At 35.6% G+C, this 20,030-nt stretch overlaps 1 protein-coding gene across 1 annotated transcript; it reads right to left on the bottom strand.

The window, feature by feature from the left end:
• Nucleotides 1–326: 326 nt before the first annotated feature.
• On the bottom strand, nucleotides 327–18,126 carry KSR2_2 (kinase suppressor of Ras 2; the record flags this gene model as incomplete). Its single annotated transcript, XM_051219406.1, has 10 exons — nucleotides 327–419; nucleotides 885–949; nucleotides 1,675–1,725; nucleotides 2,608–2,697; nucleotides 8,150–8,453; nucleotides 11,227–11,292; nucleotides 12,562–12,601; nucleotides 14,313–14,394; nucleotides 17,718–17,834; nucleotides 17,877–18,126. Coding segments are annotated over 10 exons (1,158 nt in total), but the record flags the coding sequence as incomplete, so codon positions are not given.
• Nucleotides 18,127–20,030: the final 1,904 nt, after the last annotated feature.

Below are 20,030 nucleotides of genomic sequence, written 5' to 3' on the forward strand. Positions count from 1 at the left end.
ATTTTCATGATTACATTTCGCCGTGATTCTTTATTGAATGTGACAACAAAATTTCCGTTCATGAAGTGTAAACATATAATTGACGTTGGATATTCAGTATACAGTAATGTCTAGGCAGTGCGTTTACGAAAAGCATTCTGATTTCAATGCCACTTCGACCAATTTGTCTCACATTCGAATCCATGCAGACTTAATTACAATTATATAAGATTACTTTGACAGAAAATAACAAGTCACTATATTGACATGTTCATAACTGAGAACAAACAGAAAGCAAGATAACATGAAACAAACTGTGTTGATAGAGAATAATGTGCATCAAAATACTAGCAAAAATTGTTACTTTCAAGAGTATCTGAACAAGCATCTAGATGTTGAATCTTTGTGTACAGCTGCCTATCCTCGATTTCCGTAGGAATCTGAAAACACGTTTTGGAAATATCAAACACTGATCCTCGCAAAATATACACACTATGAACTAATCAACAGTTTAAACACAAAGTCACTCATAATATTCAACAGTGTAATTTTCGAACATCTTATATTTAGAAGACGAAATAGAGTTTGACTGAAAATCACTGTTTCCGTACGATAATCTCATATACACTGTTTGTTCCTATTCGCCTCGACGACATCATCGTTTAGTTTGATGGTACTTCACTTCCAATGATTCACTTTTTTAGGAAGTAGGTGAAGAAAATGTGTGTCACTAAAAAAAACTATAAAAGTGTCATTCACTGTGTTTGCACATTTCAATGTGTTGATCCCTTTACACCGTGTTAAATATGTCTTAATATATTCAAGCGTATTGCTATGCAGGAATGAGTAGAATAATCTGTGATACGTGAAACAAAAGTTTATTTCCATTCAATTGTTCAACTTACGTTCTCATAATAGATAGATATCTTCCCATTCCGATGTATCAGATTAGTGACCTTGCTTGTTATATCTGCAAAGAAAAGTCAATGGCTGTATAAATTCTAAATTAAAAATGATGAGCATGTTATTGTTAGATGTGACGGTGTGAATGTCTACTCACCAAAGATCAGATTGAGTGATCACCTATTGTGTTATCACGAATGTTTTCCTCGGTCAATACGGAACAAATATTATCAAGTGAACGTCATGTCGATGAAGTGAATATAATTCCTTCAAAATTACTGTCAGGTGCTTCGATCGATCGACACTGACCATAGTGATTATAAAGGACACAAATGTATTTGTTAAACATGTGAACTGAATAGCTTCCGAGATACCGTCTTAAAGATGTCCTGATTTGATTACCATGTGATTACTGAAGGTGTGAAGCGTGCTGTTAACTTAAACGGAATTCACATCAAGTTTCATTGAAGCTTGTCAGCGATGATGAATGTGTGCATTTGTGTTTTACGCAAGTGGAGTGACATTGTATCTTCATTCGTCCATTAATTAATCGTCAAGTCTAGTCCATTTTAGTCTATGTCAACTATTGTTCAAGTTCAAATAAAAGTGTTTAAATGATTGGTGGACTACACGCATAATTCCGTCTCCACTTTCCAGAAGCGCTACATATTCATACATTTGCTGGTCACTGTGAAAACACGAATTGCACAAACTGAACAGGTAAATTGTGAGCAATCACAATGAGTGGTAAGATTTTACATTCCATAAAATAATCATTCAACGTTCGCTTACATGTATCATTAACATGTGTCCGAAAATACCATTTCACAGCAATTGATTCATCTGCAAAAATGAAAATCAAAGGGGGTTTTGTCTATATGTGTAGTGACTATGATTTTGTTTTATTAAAGGTACACTATAACGTTGAATGAATTCGCACACGAGTAATCAACTACCTTCCAAGATTAAAGTGGAGCGGCACAGTTAAATGAACAATTATTTCTTATGGGGAAGTTTCACAGTTTATTAATATTGTTATTTCGAAAACATGATGAAGGTTTCAATCCAGTCAATTGAGAATATTATTTTACTGCTGTACAGTTGACTCTAGGAGCTTCCACTGACTAAACGACCTTTAATATCCACTTGAAAAAATCCTAACTAAATCATTTTCTGAAATTCTGTTACTCGAATGAAATAGAGTTCTCTAAATTGATCCAATTATTATGCAGAAATGTTACTCCAATGTGTTTAATTCCGATAACTGACTGAAATGAATGAAATTGATCTGGATGTTATAGGTGTTCCTAAGCTTACTAACTCAAATCGGCCTCGTGAACAACTTTGCTTATAGTTTGACGTGTAATCAATTAGATTCATTTCTTTTACTAGGAATTGTCGTTTCTGTGGCATACGTTCCACATTGTAGTTTCGATAGACTGGAGAATAGCTACTTTCCACTCAGGTGACAACATCGTTTAATTTATCATTTCTACTGAATCAATTTGATTGTACTTTGAAATGAGTCCCTGTTTTAAGTAATTCTTTTACTTGACAGTCACCAATAGGTGCTTTAAACACTTGTTCTAATACCCAATCACACAATCAAAATAATCACTGTGTATTGGTCAGTTTCCGTGCAGTAATCAAGCAAATTACTGATTCATTCATGCAAAGTTAATGTGTGAAAAACAACTGAAAATATTACTGAATAATATAACTCACTGTTATGTAGCATCTCAAATGGAGGAAGAAAAGTGCCTGGCATAATGTGATTTATCAGTCTGGATGTATCACTCTTTATTACTATTAAACCTGTATTTATAAAATGAAAACATACAATTTGATCAAAATTCTGTTGTGTGTGAATGAAATAATTTGAAATGAATCGGAGATAAAGATGAATTGCATGAACTTCAGTCAGTTTACTGTAAAATAGCAAATGTTTCACAAGTTGAGTATGAAAATGAAACACACATTCATGGAACAAACTGTGATTATCGGAACCCATTAACAATTTTAGTTGAAAGAAAAAGGTTCTCATACCAGTTGTACGGATCACGAATTTTGGAGCGGAACCTGAGTGTCTGCTTGAAAAAACTAGGGAAGATGAAATACAAACAAGGAAACCAACATGCAATCAATGATAATCATTTTGGAACTGAAATCACGTCTCACTATCTATCTGAATATCACCGATTATCGTTGAAACCAATGAAGACGTTTCAGTGAAGAAACGTTTGTTCTTGACGATATTAATTCATGAATCTGTACAGTAGTATTTTCAGTCAATACTTTTCCATGTAATATTATGCGATAAAATAGATGAATGTTGCAAAATTATCAAAGATATTCAAATTTACCACAGCTAGGTTCGATCAAACTGAAGTGATGTTGCCCACATCTATTCGTGATAAACAAAATCTCCAAGTGTTTCGAGTAGTATAGTAAGGGTGTTACCTCTTCGTAACTTACGTTTTTATATACTGAATGTAACGTGGTGCATTATTCGTTAAGGTTGGGAGCACTCATCAAGAGCCTACGTTGTTTAATAGTTTTGGTAGAAACAAATACAATAATCTGTGAAACAAAAGATGAATATAACTACGCACTCAAGGATAGAGAGAAGAAGAATTAGTATTAGGTCATAGTTAACTATTCTCTTTTGTCAAATTCGATGGATTCATATGACAAATGATGAATAAGCGATTTAGCGAGACTCATCTGGGTACAAACTCGGGATTGGAAGTGGCTAATTACTATAGCTTCGATGATACAAAATCAATTCAATTAAACTTTTTTCTAGCCAGTTTCTTTATTTTGCTGTGTAACTGGAACGCAGATACGCTAAATGTGTGGTCTGAAATGACTGTCTTTGAGAACTGAATTATTGACTTATCAATATATCCCATTGGATAATCATACAGCGTAGTGCTCGGATATTCCTTTACAATCGTTTAAGATGTAAGATCCTCAAATTTCACTTGGTAAATACTTTCATTTTGTAATTTTACTTTGTGAATTCGAATTCCATTGTTTTTGAGCCAAATGCACTCGTTTCACCTTCATGTCGTATTTCCCACTTGAGAGAATCTTTACCGCCTTTGGTCTGTTGTTTATTTTACTATGCCATTTTGCAACGCTTCCTAATGACAGTTCTATGTTGTATATATATATATATAAGTTTGATTTGTGCCCGTTGTTATCGTTCGTACTTCTGAATTTACGGAATATACTCCTCCGTTCCAAATTTCAACTTCTCTCTCTAGCTAGCGGGTCTGAGACGCATCAGAACATCTAGCTTATTTGTCTTCGGTCACAAGTCTGTGTTCCGTTCGCATACTAAGTGAACTCGTGATTGAAATCAAGCTTAAGCTAGAATATGTCAATAAGAACTGTTTTTGAAGTGTTCGAAGCCAGATGATGTTATCAAGCCTACAATAGAAAGATTTACACCAGAATAATTCAGACATTCACAAGACTCTCAGAAGAAACATACACCTACACTCCAGATCGATTCATTGAGTAATTTATACTTTCGGCTGGATATCAGAATCCTTTCACAGTTCTTTGCATTGTTGTATACTGAAGATTGACAATCACATCGAAGTAATAAATATATTTTAATTAACTGGTAATACAATCATCACAAACCCTATTTTAATAACTAAAAGACAGTAAATGTGATTTAAAGAATTTTAATGAAAATGAACCAGTCGTGTGTTGAATGATTTGTTTTATTCTAACCACGTCTTTGTTCATAATAGATGTAGTATTTTTGTTGTGGATAGTAGTAGAAATCCCAGTAGTGGTTAAAGTGGTGTACACAATAGTAGACCAAATAATATATGAACTCAAAAATGATATATGTATATATATATATATATATATATATATATATATATATATATACATTCCCGACAATAATGAAGGTACAATGATACACATAAGTGGTTATTGTAAGAATGACTCGGTTCGTTAAATAAGTTAACAAAAGGACTTAACCAAGTTAAATGTGAACAAACCCATTTGCACATGAGTCGCTATAAGTCATCGAAATTGTGTTAGTAGTAGTAATAGCACCAATTGTAATAGTTCATTTAGTAATGGTTGTAATAGTGGTGTAGTGAACAGAACGCGATCGGGGCAATCGAATCTATTTAAGCACTACACTACAGAATATCTCACTAAAATCTGTGAACCATATCATAAATAGTTAATTTGAAAAATAATAATTCATTGTCTCAAACTTGACTGTTCCTTCTGCAAATATTAGTCAATTATCTCAGATTTCATTGTTCATACATTTTAATACCAATCGCTTTCAGTTTCCATTCTTATACTGAAATACATTCTATGCCTGATTATCGCTATAAACTACTTATGTGGATGTAAGTAGCTTACACCACAGTCGCAGTATTAGTGAAGGTATTGGTATAGGTAGTCGTAGTTGTTCCTATAGTTGTTGTATCCGTATATGTAGTGTGAATAGCAATGTTACTAGTAGTAGTATTTTAATTAACTAGAGGTAAACAATATGGAAAACGTCTATATGTGTTATGTGTTATCACAAACCATCCACATAACGCACACATAAACTTCATAATCAGTTTGTATTTTACAATGTTTCGGCTATTCAAAATTGGTTTTAAATGGTCTCCAACAGTTCTGCCTAGGCCGTGCTTTCGATGTTCAGAAACTATTCGTGCTATCAGAAGTCTGTGAAAACTTTGAAGTCACGTTCCAGCTTCCTACTATGTATAGGCGTTATTACGAGTAGCGTCCACTACAACGTAGTGGTTTTTGTCGTAGTATTATTGTAGGTACTTTGGTGTATGCTACTTATGTTAGTGGATATGATTAGTAATATTACTGATTAATAGTGCAAAGCCTGCAAGCAGAAGATTGAGAACATCGAGTAAAAGAGTCCCGTACATATTGGAGTCGTCAATTGCACTTTCAAACAATTAAAAACTGAAAACATGATATTCTTGTTATCTTAGAAAGTCTTCAAAAATGGCTACTCATAATGGTTTTTTTGAGGGGCAAATATAAATCAAAGAAACAATCGCTATATGATTGAAGGTGACACTATGAGTTTCAACAAAATATTTAAGACACTTGAAATTGTTTTACTTCAATCTTCCCATTGATGTTTTAGGACTGAAATTGATCAGTCTCTTATTGGCATATGTGCATACTGTGCGCATGCTTCCATATTGACTTAATTTACAATTTGACGAGTCCCATACAAGACGAAACGCGCGTCCTGAATCCCACTGCTAGCCACTATCCATCTTTGCTTATAATGCTTGTAAATTAAGGCAATATCGAGGCATACGCACAGTATCCACATATGTCAATAAGAGACTGATCAATTTCAGTCCTAAAACATCAATTGGAAGATTCAAGTATAACAATTTCAAGTGAATTAAACTTCAACCCATTGCACAAGCAAGTGGCTATCAGGACTCAGTAGCTAAGCGGATAACGCGATGGCGTTTGAAGCGAAGGGTACTGAGTTCGAGTCCCAGAGTGGACGTCAACTCTGAAATGCAGGTACATCCACCTGACGAGTCCCAAACAGGACGAAACACGCGTCCTGGATTCCACTGCTGGCCACTATCCATCTTTAAAATATTCAAGAATTTTTATCGGATAGTATTGTAATCATGCTGATCAAAATACTGATAGCGATAATAATAACAAAGACAAACTATAATGAGTGTGGCCCCCTAAGAAAACCACCTGCTTCGTTTTGGGCACCCGAGCAGTATCTCAGTCCTCACAAATGCCTAATGATTTATGTGGCGCATATCTGTTTGGTGCCTCGTTGTACCAATGTTCATGTTTAAATAAATAAATAAACTCTTTAAGATAGTATCAATGGTTAGAGTTTTGGCGATGGTTCGAAACAATTAGAACTCATTTTGATGTTTTTAGTTTCAAGGGAGATGCCAAAAAATGAGCAGATCGAATAACAATGGGTTGTACTAGAATGGTAAGTGTTTAATTTAAATTCACTTGTTTAGTTCTTGGTGAAACTGACAGTTCCTTCACATAACTGGAAAAACATGTTATGTCCACCATAAAAAACCCGGTTCTGTTTGTTTGAAAATATGGAGTTCTATGAGTGTGTAACAAAATCGTGTGCACCCTTCTGCTTTAAAAGAGATTTGGAGGCGAAGTTCAATATGCAGATTACAGGGTCAAGTTTTCCTGCGACCTTCCCCCAAATAGGATAGCAAATACTAAACAACTTCAGCGGAAACATTACTACTTTTTACATTTCTGTAAAGCTGGCAACTTGAATTCTCCTGTAGACATGAATATAATACTGTCATAACCAATACCAACTGCAGTTTTATCGCTACAACATTTACCAGCACAATCAATCAAGGTTTTTTCAGAACAGACAGAAAGAAAGAGAGGAACAGAGAAATCTGTTTTTCAAAATAAGTTACACATTGATTTCTAGCTGAATTTTTATCAATAGGATACTGATCTTAATTCAGTGGAGGCCAATATCATTTTTGTCAAATTTACAGTTTTTAAGATTCTATCGACTTAGTTACAATATGACTACAAGTGCAAGTGACTCAACATCACGTGTATTATGTTTTCACGTTAGGTAGTAAACCTTGTTCGATATATTTGCTAGTTCCTACTCGTCAACAAACCGCACCTGCAATTTTTAGGAACTAGTGTTTCTTGTAAAATTTGAATCGGCATCACTTAGATAGTGATCAACTAATGTACTTCAGCACTACAAAATATCAGATCAGTGGTAACATTTCTAAATATGAAACTGATTGATGTACATTCGGATAACACAAGAAGCATCAGTTCCCATTAAATACCAGGCACACCTCGCTAATGAGTGACCTCTTGAGAGCAGCCTAGTGTAACAAACGACTAATAGGCAAGAGGAATGTATTTATTATAAGAAGTTATAAAGTATTTATATAATACACTATGCATAGCTTTCAATCTTTGATTCACATCTCTAGGTGTGTTATGAAATTTGAAATGTCTTCTCGCTTGGTCTCTAAGTGTTCCGCCAACGCCGTACATTCGATGAAGTGAAACTCTTCACTCTGTCTGACAAATGTATCAACGTTCCGTTACACAATACTTACAAACAATCTTGTAAGTAGCATCCACTACACTAGGTTCATGATTTTCTACTAACTACTTCCAACTGCTTAACATTATAAAAATTCCTTAAAAGTAAAACAGAAAGTAAGATACAAATACAGGGACATACACAGAAATAAAACACTTTCTCGACTAAGTTGTGTAACAATAGCTAAATCAGGTGCTTTCATACAAGCACCCATAAATAGTACTAAGTTTTCATGACGTGTTTTATGTAGTAATGCAACTTCACGTTTAAACGCTTCAACACGTATTGAATCATCTACATCTTCTGGATCGAAATCTATACGTTTAATAGCTACTTCACCGTGCCATTTACCACGATATACTGTACCAAATTTACCACGTCCAATTATTTCACCAATAAATAGATTTTCCATTGGTATATCCCATTCTTTTAGTGTAACTGATATCTATTATAATAAATAGGGTAAAACAATGATCATCAGCGGGTACACGAAACTTAAATGAACATATTTAATTTAATTATCAGCATAGGGTTATGGAGATTATTAAGTTTTTGATTGAGATCATGAACCGATTGATGTTATACCAGTATTGGGAAAGTGGAAGCACTGGACAGTCGTTTTGTCCTATAGTGGGACTCCTCAGTAGTGCGCATCTACGATCCCGCTCGCGGGATTCGAACACAGGGCCTACGGTCTCGCACGCGAACGCTTAACCTTTAGACCACTGGACCGACCGGCAACCAATGATGTTGATGTCTAACCTCAAACAATCCACGAAATTGCGCGACCATCTTCCATTGTAACTAGTAAAACCAATCTTGATATGAAATTGAAATAAAGTTGATAAATTTCGGAATCTATATTGTCGATCAGTGAGATTAATACGTCTGGTATACGAAACTTTGAATTCTTAATCATTCTTTAGTCCAATAGATGTATTTTACATTTCACTTTTAACCATAAGAAATAAGGCAAGAAATATAGAAAAAACGTTACACGTCCAAGGCTATTACAACCATAGAAAATAAGAATATTTATAGGTTTACTTATGACCTTGATAATTCAGAAGCTTATGGCATATTAAAAGAAGGAAAATGTCAGTAATTGTTCAATGAGAGTAATGAACATTAAAGGAAGACTTTAATGAACGCTAACTGAACAAACACAATATATCATCGTCCATCGTACTGGAGATAAACGATGTTCTATAAACATCAAATGATCGAATTTCGAAACTGGGATTTTAAAGATGATGCATACACCATGAAACCTGAGTTAGATCCTTGGTAACAATTGACTTAGTAATTTTAAACTATAATGAAATAACTCCTTAGTTCAAGGTTTGTAAAACACTAGCATTTAGTTTTGTGCCCAGTTTATTCTACAAATTATAAGCTTTCATTTGATGTCATAGCCCTTTTTTGTTCCAAAGTTATTGTAATTTAAGCGTAACCTTTGGTACTCCATTTTCCTATCCTTATGCCCACTTTGGACATAATCGTATTTTCTAATTGTTTGTACGTTGTGATCGTAGGTAGTCAGTTATTTATTCATGTATCCTTTTACACTAATCTGAATCGGGAATAAATCAAGAAGTGCTCCAGTCAACGTGTCTTTTCTCTCGCTTGTTAACCAACCAAATGACAGAATAGTTTTCATCTCTCTGCCCAAGGTGGTTAGTCTCGACTCGAACTCACTTATTTCTAGCCTCACGGTTAAACCAGTTAACCTATCATCTAAAGGCCTTAACCTAGATCAAAATAAGTTCTCCCATGCATATTATTGGGTAGACAAATCAAGGACATAATAGATGATGTCAGCCGCTGACCGACATAATCTTTACTCTCAAGTTCACTTACAAAAACATGAAGCCAGAACACGAAGTTGAAAGGAGAAACAGCTGCAGAAGTCTTGAACACCGAATATTTAGCTAATTTAAAGGATATTTTATTTAGCTAAGCCACATATTGTATTTTCCAGTACATACCTGATCTAAAGATGTATTAATGATAAACTCTATTTCAAGCCACCTAAATATGGAACATGATATACTGGCTGCACGAAACGTCCACTATCCAAGCGCATAATGAAACATTACCTAGTACAGTTATCTAAAGCTAAGTCCTAATCAATTTACAGTTCTATGACGGAGAGTCCGCTCTCCCTCTCGAAATGCCCTCACATGAACACGCGTATGTAGCCTCTGCAAGAGAAGTCCTACTCACTGCATTCTCGCGTCCAATGTGTTGTTTGCGAAATTGAGAGGATGAAAAGCGAATGTTCGGAGCTCCAGTATCCTGAGGGAACAAATGGCGCATGAACCAATTGTTGGTCACCGACTTCCATGGGACTGCATCTTCTTACGATGCTCCACTGCCTTGTGGATCAGACCTTCAGGTCGAAGGCTCCGGGTGTGGCCTCCTAAGAAAGCCACCTGCTTCAGTTTGAGCACCCAGGCAGTATCACAGCCCTCACACATATCAAATGAGATCTGTGTGGCGCATGTGTATTTGATGCGTATGTATTTGATATCTGTGTTAAAACAACAATAGAAATAAAGTCTATAACGGAACACTTGCACCTAATTGCCTCTAAATGAATCTTCATTTAAAATTATTTACAAAGTCAAACGGGCCAATTTCCAAGAGAAGCGGGATGTAAAATTTGTGCATATAGTAGGCTTTGATATTTCATCGAGTCAAGTGTAGTCTCCATATACAGGGATGGTATGTCTAATCTTTTATTTGACATCGTTTCAACACTCCCTGTTAGTTTTGTTAATTATTTTTAAAACACGTTCATCACTTCTCTTTCTTAGATTCGTCAAAAAAGGATAATTATCTTTCATATATCTCTCTTCTATATTATTGAGACCATGAACCAGCCTAAATTAGACAACCATTAAAAACTAGGAAACATCGGACATTGTTTCATAAGAGTATGAAATCTCTCTCGGTAGCGTGCATTCTCGACCTTACAGGAGCATTTAAATCAAGACCTTCATATCTCATAATGAGCGCTTAATCATTAGATCATTTGAATTTTCCAATCAACCAATCATAGAGTATGATGTATAAGTGCAAACACGATTGTATAGCATTACCAAATCTCATCATAGAAAAGCAAATATTCTTCACTGAACTATCATTCTTTTATTAAATGATAATAATAGACACTTTTTCATCATTTACATTTACCAAAACATAATTAAGCTTACACTATTAGTTCTCATTAAAGATGATTCATCTTGACTATCCATTGATTCAAACCGGTGTACTGCATTCTGAGTAAACATGACAGATCAAAACATTAAGTAAACAGATAAAATTACTAAGATGTATACATGTGTATATGTTTATAAGTGATAGAGTGTGTGTGTGTGTGTGAGAGAGAGAGAGAGATAGTAGACGGATATTCCAAAATAATTGGCAGACATATTACTATACATAGAAACGAAAGAAAAAAATTCATAATTCGAAATAACTATTGAATGAATAGTAAATTAAACGTGAATCAACGGTTAATTTCTAAATGAATGTCAAGAATTAGGTTTGGAGACTAAATAATTGACTAATTGACTATGGAACTCGGCTTTCATAATCAATTAGTCAATTATTTATTCTCCAAACCTAATTCTTGACATTCATTTAGAAATTAACTGTTGATTCACGTGAGAGAGAACAAACCAGATCCCAGCGGTGGAAGAAACGCTCGAAGTGGATAGGACACACATTGAGGAATGCACCCAACTGCGTCAGAAGACAAGCAATAACATGGAATCCTCAGGGCCAAAGGAAAAGAGGAACACCGAAAATCACATTACGCCGAGAAATGGAAATAGACATAAGAAAAATGAACAAGAATTGGATGGAACTAGAAAAGAAGGCTCAGGACAGAATGGGTTGGAGAATGTTGGTCTACGGCCTATGCTCCATTAGGATTAACAGGCGTAAGTAAGTAATTGACTATGGATTTCACGTTGCAAAGTTAGCAAATACATGGATTAAAGAAAAAGCTGATATAAATAAACTTGGAGAACTAGGTGAAACGAATAATTGATGAATGAATACTGATCTGCGGAGAATGATGATAAGAAATTTCCTTGAGATCATAAACCACCATTCAAACCTGGACAGATCAAATACTGGTTCAATAGTTGACTTTTAGTCACTAAGTCGCATGTCCGAACTCTGCTCCATTTACTCTATTTTGGACAGCCGAGTAGTATCACCGATGTTCAGTGATAAGCTAAGTAACGGAATTCACACTCTTTAGATGAACCTATCATGTTTATCACAATAAAAGTAATACAGCACTTCACGATAATTCAGAGAGGTAAATCTATTTGACGTAGCATTAATGAATTTTTCAACAAACCACCATTAACGTCCATAATCTGTTGTCAATCCGATACTCCATAAATATCCGTCAGTTGTAAGTATCATTATTATTAGGCTTACTCTTTTTCTTCTACATACCATAAATACAAGTATGAAATGGTAATAAACAGAAAACAGGTCGATAAATTGTAGCCTATGATAACAAAACTTACATCAACAACAGTTCGTTCACTTTCTCCAGAAGACACAGTACTACAAAAAGATGGTAAAAGAAGTTTTATGAGAATTTTCAAAAGTCAGAAAATAAATAAATACTATTTAAAGTAAAACTAGTTCTTCAGGCCTGATAGAAATTGGTTACTAAAAATAGAAATTATTGTTAAGTTCAAGTATTAGCCGACAAAAAAATTCTCCTAATTAAACCATGTAAAAAAACAGTCAGTTTCAAACCTTACACGGTTTAATCAATAAGACATGATTGAGCTATCACCATCATTACGACCATTCAGAAAGAATCATATTTATCAATAACATAACAATAACTGATCAGTATCATTTGTATCATCAATGTACATTATAATCTTAATAAGTTTGATCGGACAAATTTGATTTTATTGTTTTGTAATGATGTGATCTAATCTAATTCACAGATCATGTGAATAACTAATTGAAATGAAACACTTAGAAAGTAATTAATTGAAATACATCATTGATGATAGCACGTTATTCATGATAAGCTATATGACGATTGACAATTTGATAATAATAATAATAATAAATTTAAGTAACACATTTAGGTTATTACATCCATCAATTCGATTGATTTGAACTATAAACATTTACAGTATATAATTCCTTATATGAACAGATCATAGGTATTTTGAGGTGGATGGGGTGGGGGGCTGAATGTGTTCATCACAGATTGACTTTAGTTGAAATGTAGAACACGACAATAGACAGGAGGAATGTATTTATTATAAGAAGTTATAAAGTATTTATATAATAATATGATACATAGATTTCAATCTTCGATTCACATCTCTAGGTGTGTTATGAAATTTGAAATATCATGTCGCCTGATCTCCAAGTGTTCTGCGAACGCCACACTTTCGATCGACTAAAACTCTTCACTTAGTGTGACAAATGTAGCAACTCAGACATCACATTTCGCTACACAATACTTATAAACAATCTTCCAAATAGCATCCACTAGAGAAGTACCATTGGCAACTAAAAAGTATTGGATAGATGTTTCATCCTAGTACAGGACGCTTTAGCATTCCTCAGGGGTCGAAATTAGGACCTTTAGGTCTCGAAACAAATGTTTCACCATTACCGACCACTGACTGGGTCAGGGCCCGATGAAAACACTAGTACAGTAAAAGAAGTAGTCTATTGATCTAGATTACTAATAAAATCATTCAATAATGACATTTTAGTTACAAATGACTATTATAACTCAATTTATTCATATATCCTATAGTTGGATTTACTGTATAACCAATAACCCCTACAAAGAGTCAGAAACACCCAGCTGAATGAGCTGATTACACCTCCTCTACAATAAACTACAATCAACACAGCTGAAGCTGATGCTAGTAAAACAAGTAATGAATGGTGAATAGCTCCGCATAGGTATTTCTTTTTTTGTGAAGAATACTTTTGTCCTTCTTGCAGAATGTTAGGGTTAAGTAATGTGAAAGCTTATTACTGTTTAGCATTATCAATGGATATACATATACTGTCAAACTGCCAAATACATGAACAATGTCACAGAGCATAACCTCAGGTTAGATTATGTTGAATTATTTATATATTAGGCTGTTGGTTTCAGGGAAGCAAACTGGCTTGAAGATAAGCTACATTAAGTTCTATTAAGTGAAGATTGACATATAAACTTATAATTATAAGTATGTGATAAAACCGATCTATTGGTAATGTGAAGCGGTAACCCAACACTTACCTAATTAAAGGACTATTATTATTCACATTATTATTGAAATTCCCGTCTACTAATTGATTATCTATGATTGGATGACTGACACCTTTAATATAATAGAAATACAATACAAATATTATTCATGACATTATTGTAAACACGTTATGATTAGAAATAATACAAGTAAACAACAATCCTGAAACATTTGAATGTATCCAAATGTACGGTGGTGCAACTTCGTGGATTGGTTGAAGTTAGACATTAACACTGTTGGATGCCGGCTTAGTGGTCTAATGGTTAAGCGCTCGCGCGCGAGACCAAAAGGTCCTGGGTTCGAATCTTGCGGGGGGAGGGATCGTGGATGCGCACTACTGAGGAGTCCCATACTAGGACAAAACGGCTGTCCAGTGCTTCCAGGTTTTCGATGATGGTCTAGCTTCAATTGACTCAAGATTTCAACCAGTGAAAAATAAGTACTATACGAAAGAACAGTTCTAATTAACTGCTACTTGCATCCTTGTTCTCTTCAATTCGATCTTTTCGATATTCTGCTGCCAGGCATTCCACTTCAGATTAGTGTCACATACTGTTTTGTGTCTATCGACATAAGTAGCATACACCACGGAGACAATTACACTAGAAAATCTAACAATTAAGATGAATTATCAGTGGACAAGATTTCGGTAGTTTACAATTTCCCATAGAATATTTAAAGCTGATAAACTATAGAAGCTAATTAATCCTTGTCCCAGAGAATAAACCAACTATTAGCTGAAAAGGAAATTAGCAAAAGCACGCTGGAGGTAGATGGGATATACATTTGGGAAATCATAAAGCTCTATCAAAATCCAAGCATCAGCTTGGAATCCTCAGCCCTGTAGCATGGTGATCTCGGGTGTTGTTGCATTTTTGAGAGCGGTTGTAACTTCCCGGTTGACCATACAGTGAAAAAATATTTCTCCTTTGCGGACCTGAAAAAGAAACTGGACTGGAAGTGACATTATTGAACTGGGAGTGTGACCGCAGAGACCAAGAGACAACTGCTTGATACTGGTCTAAAAACCTGATTATGGGAATTTTTATGCGTTGGTTCCGCATTTTAAAAAGCCTTAATGCCGGAGTAGGGTGAAGTGTGGCTTCAAGGGTTCACCTTCCTTAACTCTCTGATGAGAAGACAGCATCGCTGCGGACATTGGTTGGTCGAGAGAAATACTTTAATGCTGGCACACCTATCGACAGCCCACAGTAAGACTTCGACCTCGGGCTTCAAAGTGCTGCTTTCAGATTTACCATTCTCCAACCGACCTGTCTAGCATGATAGGACCTAAAATAACACAGGTTTCGGCCAATTGAGCTCGTTGGAGTCATCACAACACACAAGCCTGACATCACATCAAAGTAGGAGCTAAGGTCGAGCCCTGCAGCATACTTACACTGAATATTCCTAAGGTTAAAAAAGCTGATCCACGACATTGGAGACACGATTGGAAAGCGCTACTAATGACCTAGAAACTTTTATGCATCTTATAAACCAAAAAGTAATCAATGGACTATCAAATCTGTCGCTTAAAATATTTGCAGTAATGAAACTTAAATGTACATAACAGGCGTTTTTTATGTAGCTCATAACGTTTTCCAACGATTTTATGGACGATATCATTTTCTATCTTAGAGCAAACTATTATTTACTTTCGATAGTCACTTATTCGAAAATTTGGTTAATGTATATTTGAGCTCATTTTAACAAAATAATCTTCTGGCATTGCTCCACTGTCTTGTGGATCAGACTTATAGGTCAGACAACTCATTACGATCCTAAAAATTGGTTAGATTGTCTCGGATACATGGAGTGGGGTCATCCACCTATTGTTCGACGTTCAGTAAGTATGTGGTGTCCAGTATTTTCGCCCACCTTTCCGTCAATTTAGTAGTTATGTACTGTATGTAAACGTAACTTTTACTGAAGATTTCACCTTAAGAATCTTAAGTTATTCGAATCCGTCAACTATGAACGCAGCAGTGTAGTGCAGTCCAGACTGATAGATGAAAAACTCCGAAAACCAGCGAAAGCTAGAGTTCGTAACGAAAGCGTTAATGAGAACCATATATTTACGCGTAGCCCACACTCAATAAGTGAACAGAAAGATCCACGAAAATGCTACACGTCGCACACTTACTGAACATTGGAAAACGGATGGTATACTACTTATTAAATATCTGCCTCTAGAACTTTGGACTTAAATAATGTTTTGTACTTTTTTATTCCATAAATTCATCATCGAACGATATTATTTTGCACTACTCATTAGTACAATGATTATTCCAAATCAGTTCGCTCAATATCTTTTTAACTTCCCTTTTCCCTATGCTGAAATTGTGTGTAGCGACTTAGTCAACACAAATTCGTTCCAGGTAACATGTTGTTTTTGGTTGCCTGACACTTATCAAACTACTTAAAAGAGCGAGAAATACTTTCTTACCTGAAGATTGAACATGGTATGTGGTGCTCAGCCGTTCAAGGTTCGTAAAGCTTTATCTATTGAAGTCCACTGGCTTTTCTGAAAAGTTTCCGTTTTTCAAGGCTCACCCCGAGGATGTGATTTTGTGGGGAAAGCAGCAGCCCCTGGTCTTAGCGCGCGACCAGTACTAGGGGCAAGTACACGTCACATGCACATCGGTAACATATAGGTTTTCACTTATGTATCCCATAGAGTACATAGGACAGATGGTTTCCACTCCCTTCGAACGAATTTGTTACAAGTGGATTTCTTTTACACATTACATGTGTACCACTTGTAAAAAGACTTTCACTCTTGCACTTTATGACATATACATAAGCATAAACGCTCCCGGGGAGGGTTGACGGTCACCTCTCCTTAATATTTGCTACCACATATTTTAACTACGTCTTCGACCTGTTGGTTTAGATAGCCGATTTTATTAGACATAAGGGGAAAATTGAACACGATACTACTTATTTATCTAAGACTAGACATGGAACCGATTATTTAAAAAAACACTGGTAGACCAAGTATCATTGTATTCAATTTGTCTCAGCACAAAATACCGTATGTGACTGGTGATTTTCCAACGAAATTTAATGAAGTGGTAGCTGTAAATGAAGTGTTCATCTACGTAAAAACGCATATTATTGAGTAGAAGAAGGAATTATATACACATAGGCAGAGTCCAGAACAGAGTTGGTTGACGAATGTTGGTTGGTGGCCTAGTTTTCCACGACGGGTAACAGGTGTAAATAAGTAATATTTATATATCTATCATCAAATCGAGTAATATCGTCAATTGATCTACAATTGAATTTTACAGCCGGAGATATGCCTATAATTGACAAGACATGATAATGACTACACAAAAAAAGATAACGATAAAATGTATATACTAAATATGAATTTATACGAAAATACTTACTTGGAAATTCAAAGTGATTAAAACATTGGCCGGAATGTCGAGGAGAATGAGGCTGTTGTTGTTGTTGTGTATTAGTTACAATTCCAGCATTAACAGTTCCGTAAGAATGTATACTAACTGGTGAAGATAAATGACTTGGATTAGAATGATTAAACATACAACCACCACTGTTGCTTAAATTTCGTAATGGAGGAGAAGATAATGAAATCATTTGACCGGTAGTACTACAACTAACACTAATACTATTACTACCAACACCAACATAACCACTGTCTAAACGAGTACAACATGATGCAGCTAATGTTGTACTAATTGATGATGTACCGGTGACAAATGGTGAACCTGGTGTAGAACTTGTACATGACGAAGCACTGTTTGAATCAGAACTCTTCACAGAACATAGATACAGAGAAAGAGATAAAAAAATAATGAAATGGAAGTTTTTATTTGAAAAATGTAAGTAAACGTAAGTTACTATATTGTTATTAACTCAGTTACAATGTGACTAATTTGTGCACTTCGCTTCGAAATACAACCACTACCAGGGAAAACCTACTCACTACCTTCTCGTGACAGGGGTGTTGTTTACAAAATTGAGAGGACGAAAAGTGAATGTCCGACGCTTATGGAGAAACCGACCACAAATCCTTGTCACTAGTTTGATCCTAAATGATTGGACATTTAACTTCAAGTTGTAGACTTCAGTCTTCAGTAATAAAGATAGGAGGTCTATCAACCTATGTCAATCCTTTCAGTTTGTAATACTATGGAGGTTCAATCTCGTTTCGAATAACATTCACGAGGAATTATAAAGGAATAAGAGATTCTGAAAAGATAGACCTTTAGATACCTAGTTAATCTACCACCTATTGGCCACGTTAATGCAATTCGGTTATAAAACTGGAATATATGTTTCATACTCATAATGCCACTTGTGCATTAGGTACAGAAGCAGAAGGGGTTTCGTGGAGACTTTAGCAATCTCAATAGTTGAAGTCATGAGTAAAGTAAAGCTAGACCACTATAGAAAACCTGGAAGAACTGGACGGCCGTTTCGTCCCGTTGTGAGACTCCTCATCAGTGCGCACCCACGATCCCACCTTGCGAGCGTTTAACCATTAGACTGCTGAGTCGGCATCCAACGGTGTTAATGCTTCAACCGATCCACAGAGTATTGAAGTTTTCTGCTGGTTTTTTGGCTAAATAAAACCTACAGTAGCACATTTCCATGTGAAAGTTTTGGCAACATTTTATACAGTTAGAAATGCGACAATTATTCGGCGTTTAACAACACTTTGACCAGTAACCTCTTTTATAGTCGAAGCCTGCCATCTCAGGGAAATCAGAAGTCAGAGCGACGAGACTCAAAAATATATTTTGTGGAATATTGATATTGTCGAGAAATGACTAATCTGAGCTGGTTAATAGTTGTAGAAGATGATTAGCACGTTGTATCCACTCGTGATCTGATGCGTATGCGTGACCAAGCGCCTTCAGCTACGTCGGCCCCTTAAAACTAATGTGGTCAGTATCACATGTCGAAGACTTACGGAGATATTGATTTTGAGGATTTATTTCCCGTGTAGAGTCAGTGAAATGTCACTGAGCCCTAGTCAAATCATTCGGCAGTTGAACTACTGAATATCGACCCGGTCATCGGTCCCTGTCAAGGTCAAGGATAACCAACGCTCGTCACTTAATCGTACTCCATGGACTGGCCCATGTGGTAGTCTTACTTTAGCTTGTATCTACTTTAACTAATATACATCTGTAATATCGTCCTTTGTGTTGCACAGTCTTGAAAGGGTAAGTTATCATGATTCTGATACTTGTGTCTTTCGATTGTATCAAAGGAAAATCAACAAGACTATGATTTCACTTTAAATATGCATCTTTGAGACGATCCATTCTGATGCTATCGTCGGTTTAGTTCTTATCGAATATATAGTACTTAGGTTCACGCTAAAGAGACTTGAAGGGTCCTTTGTACGCCAATTTTGAGATGTCTGTGAAGTGAGTCGCGACGTACAAAGACGTGTATACTATATTGTGGGAGAGGTTGAACGAATAGTTGAACACATGGCGTTCGTAAGCCTATTTGTGTAACATTTTAAATCCGCTCCAGCAAGACCAAGCCACGTCGCTGGGTTTTTCTACGCGTTAAATGTTGAATGTCTACTTACCTAGTTGTCTCGTGTTCAGCTATGAGAATTGTGTGGTTAGGGCCCAATGCCACTGCATATCCACGAATCTCATGGAAGTTGAAGTGTCGTTCCATAAACGAGTTGAACTGCATTGTATCCAATGTCAGCT

Source organism: Schistosoma haematobium, chromosome 4 (assembly GCF_000699445.3).
Source record: "Schistosoma haematobium chromosome 4, whole genome shotgun sequence".
Classification (NCBI taxonomy): Eukaryota; Metazoa; Platyhelminthes; class Trematoda; order Strigeidida; family Schistosomatidae; genus Schistosoma; species Schistosoma haematobium.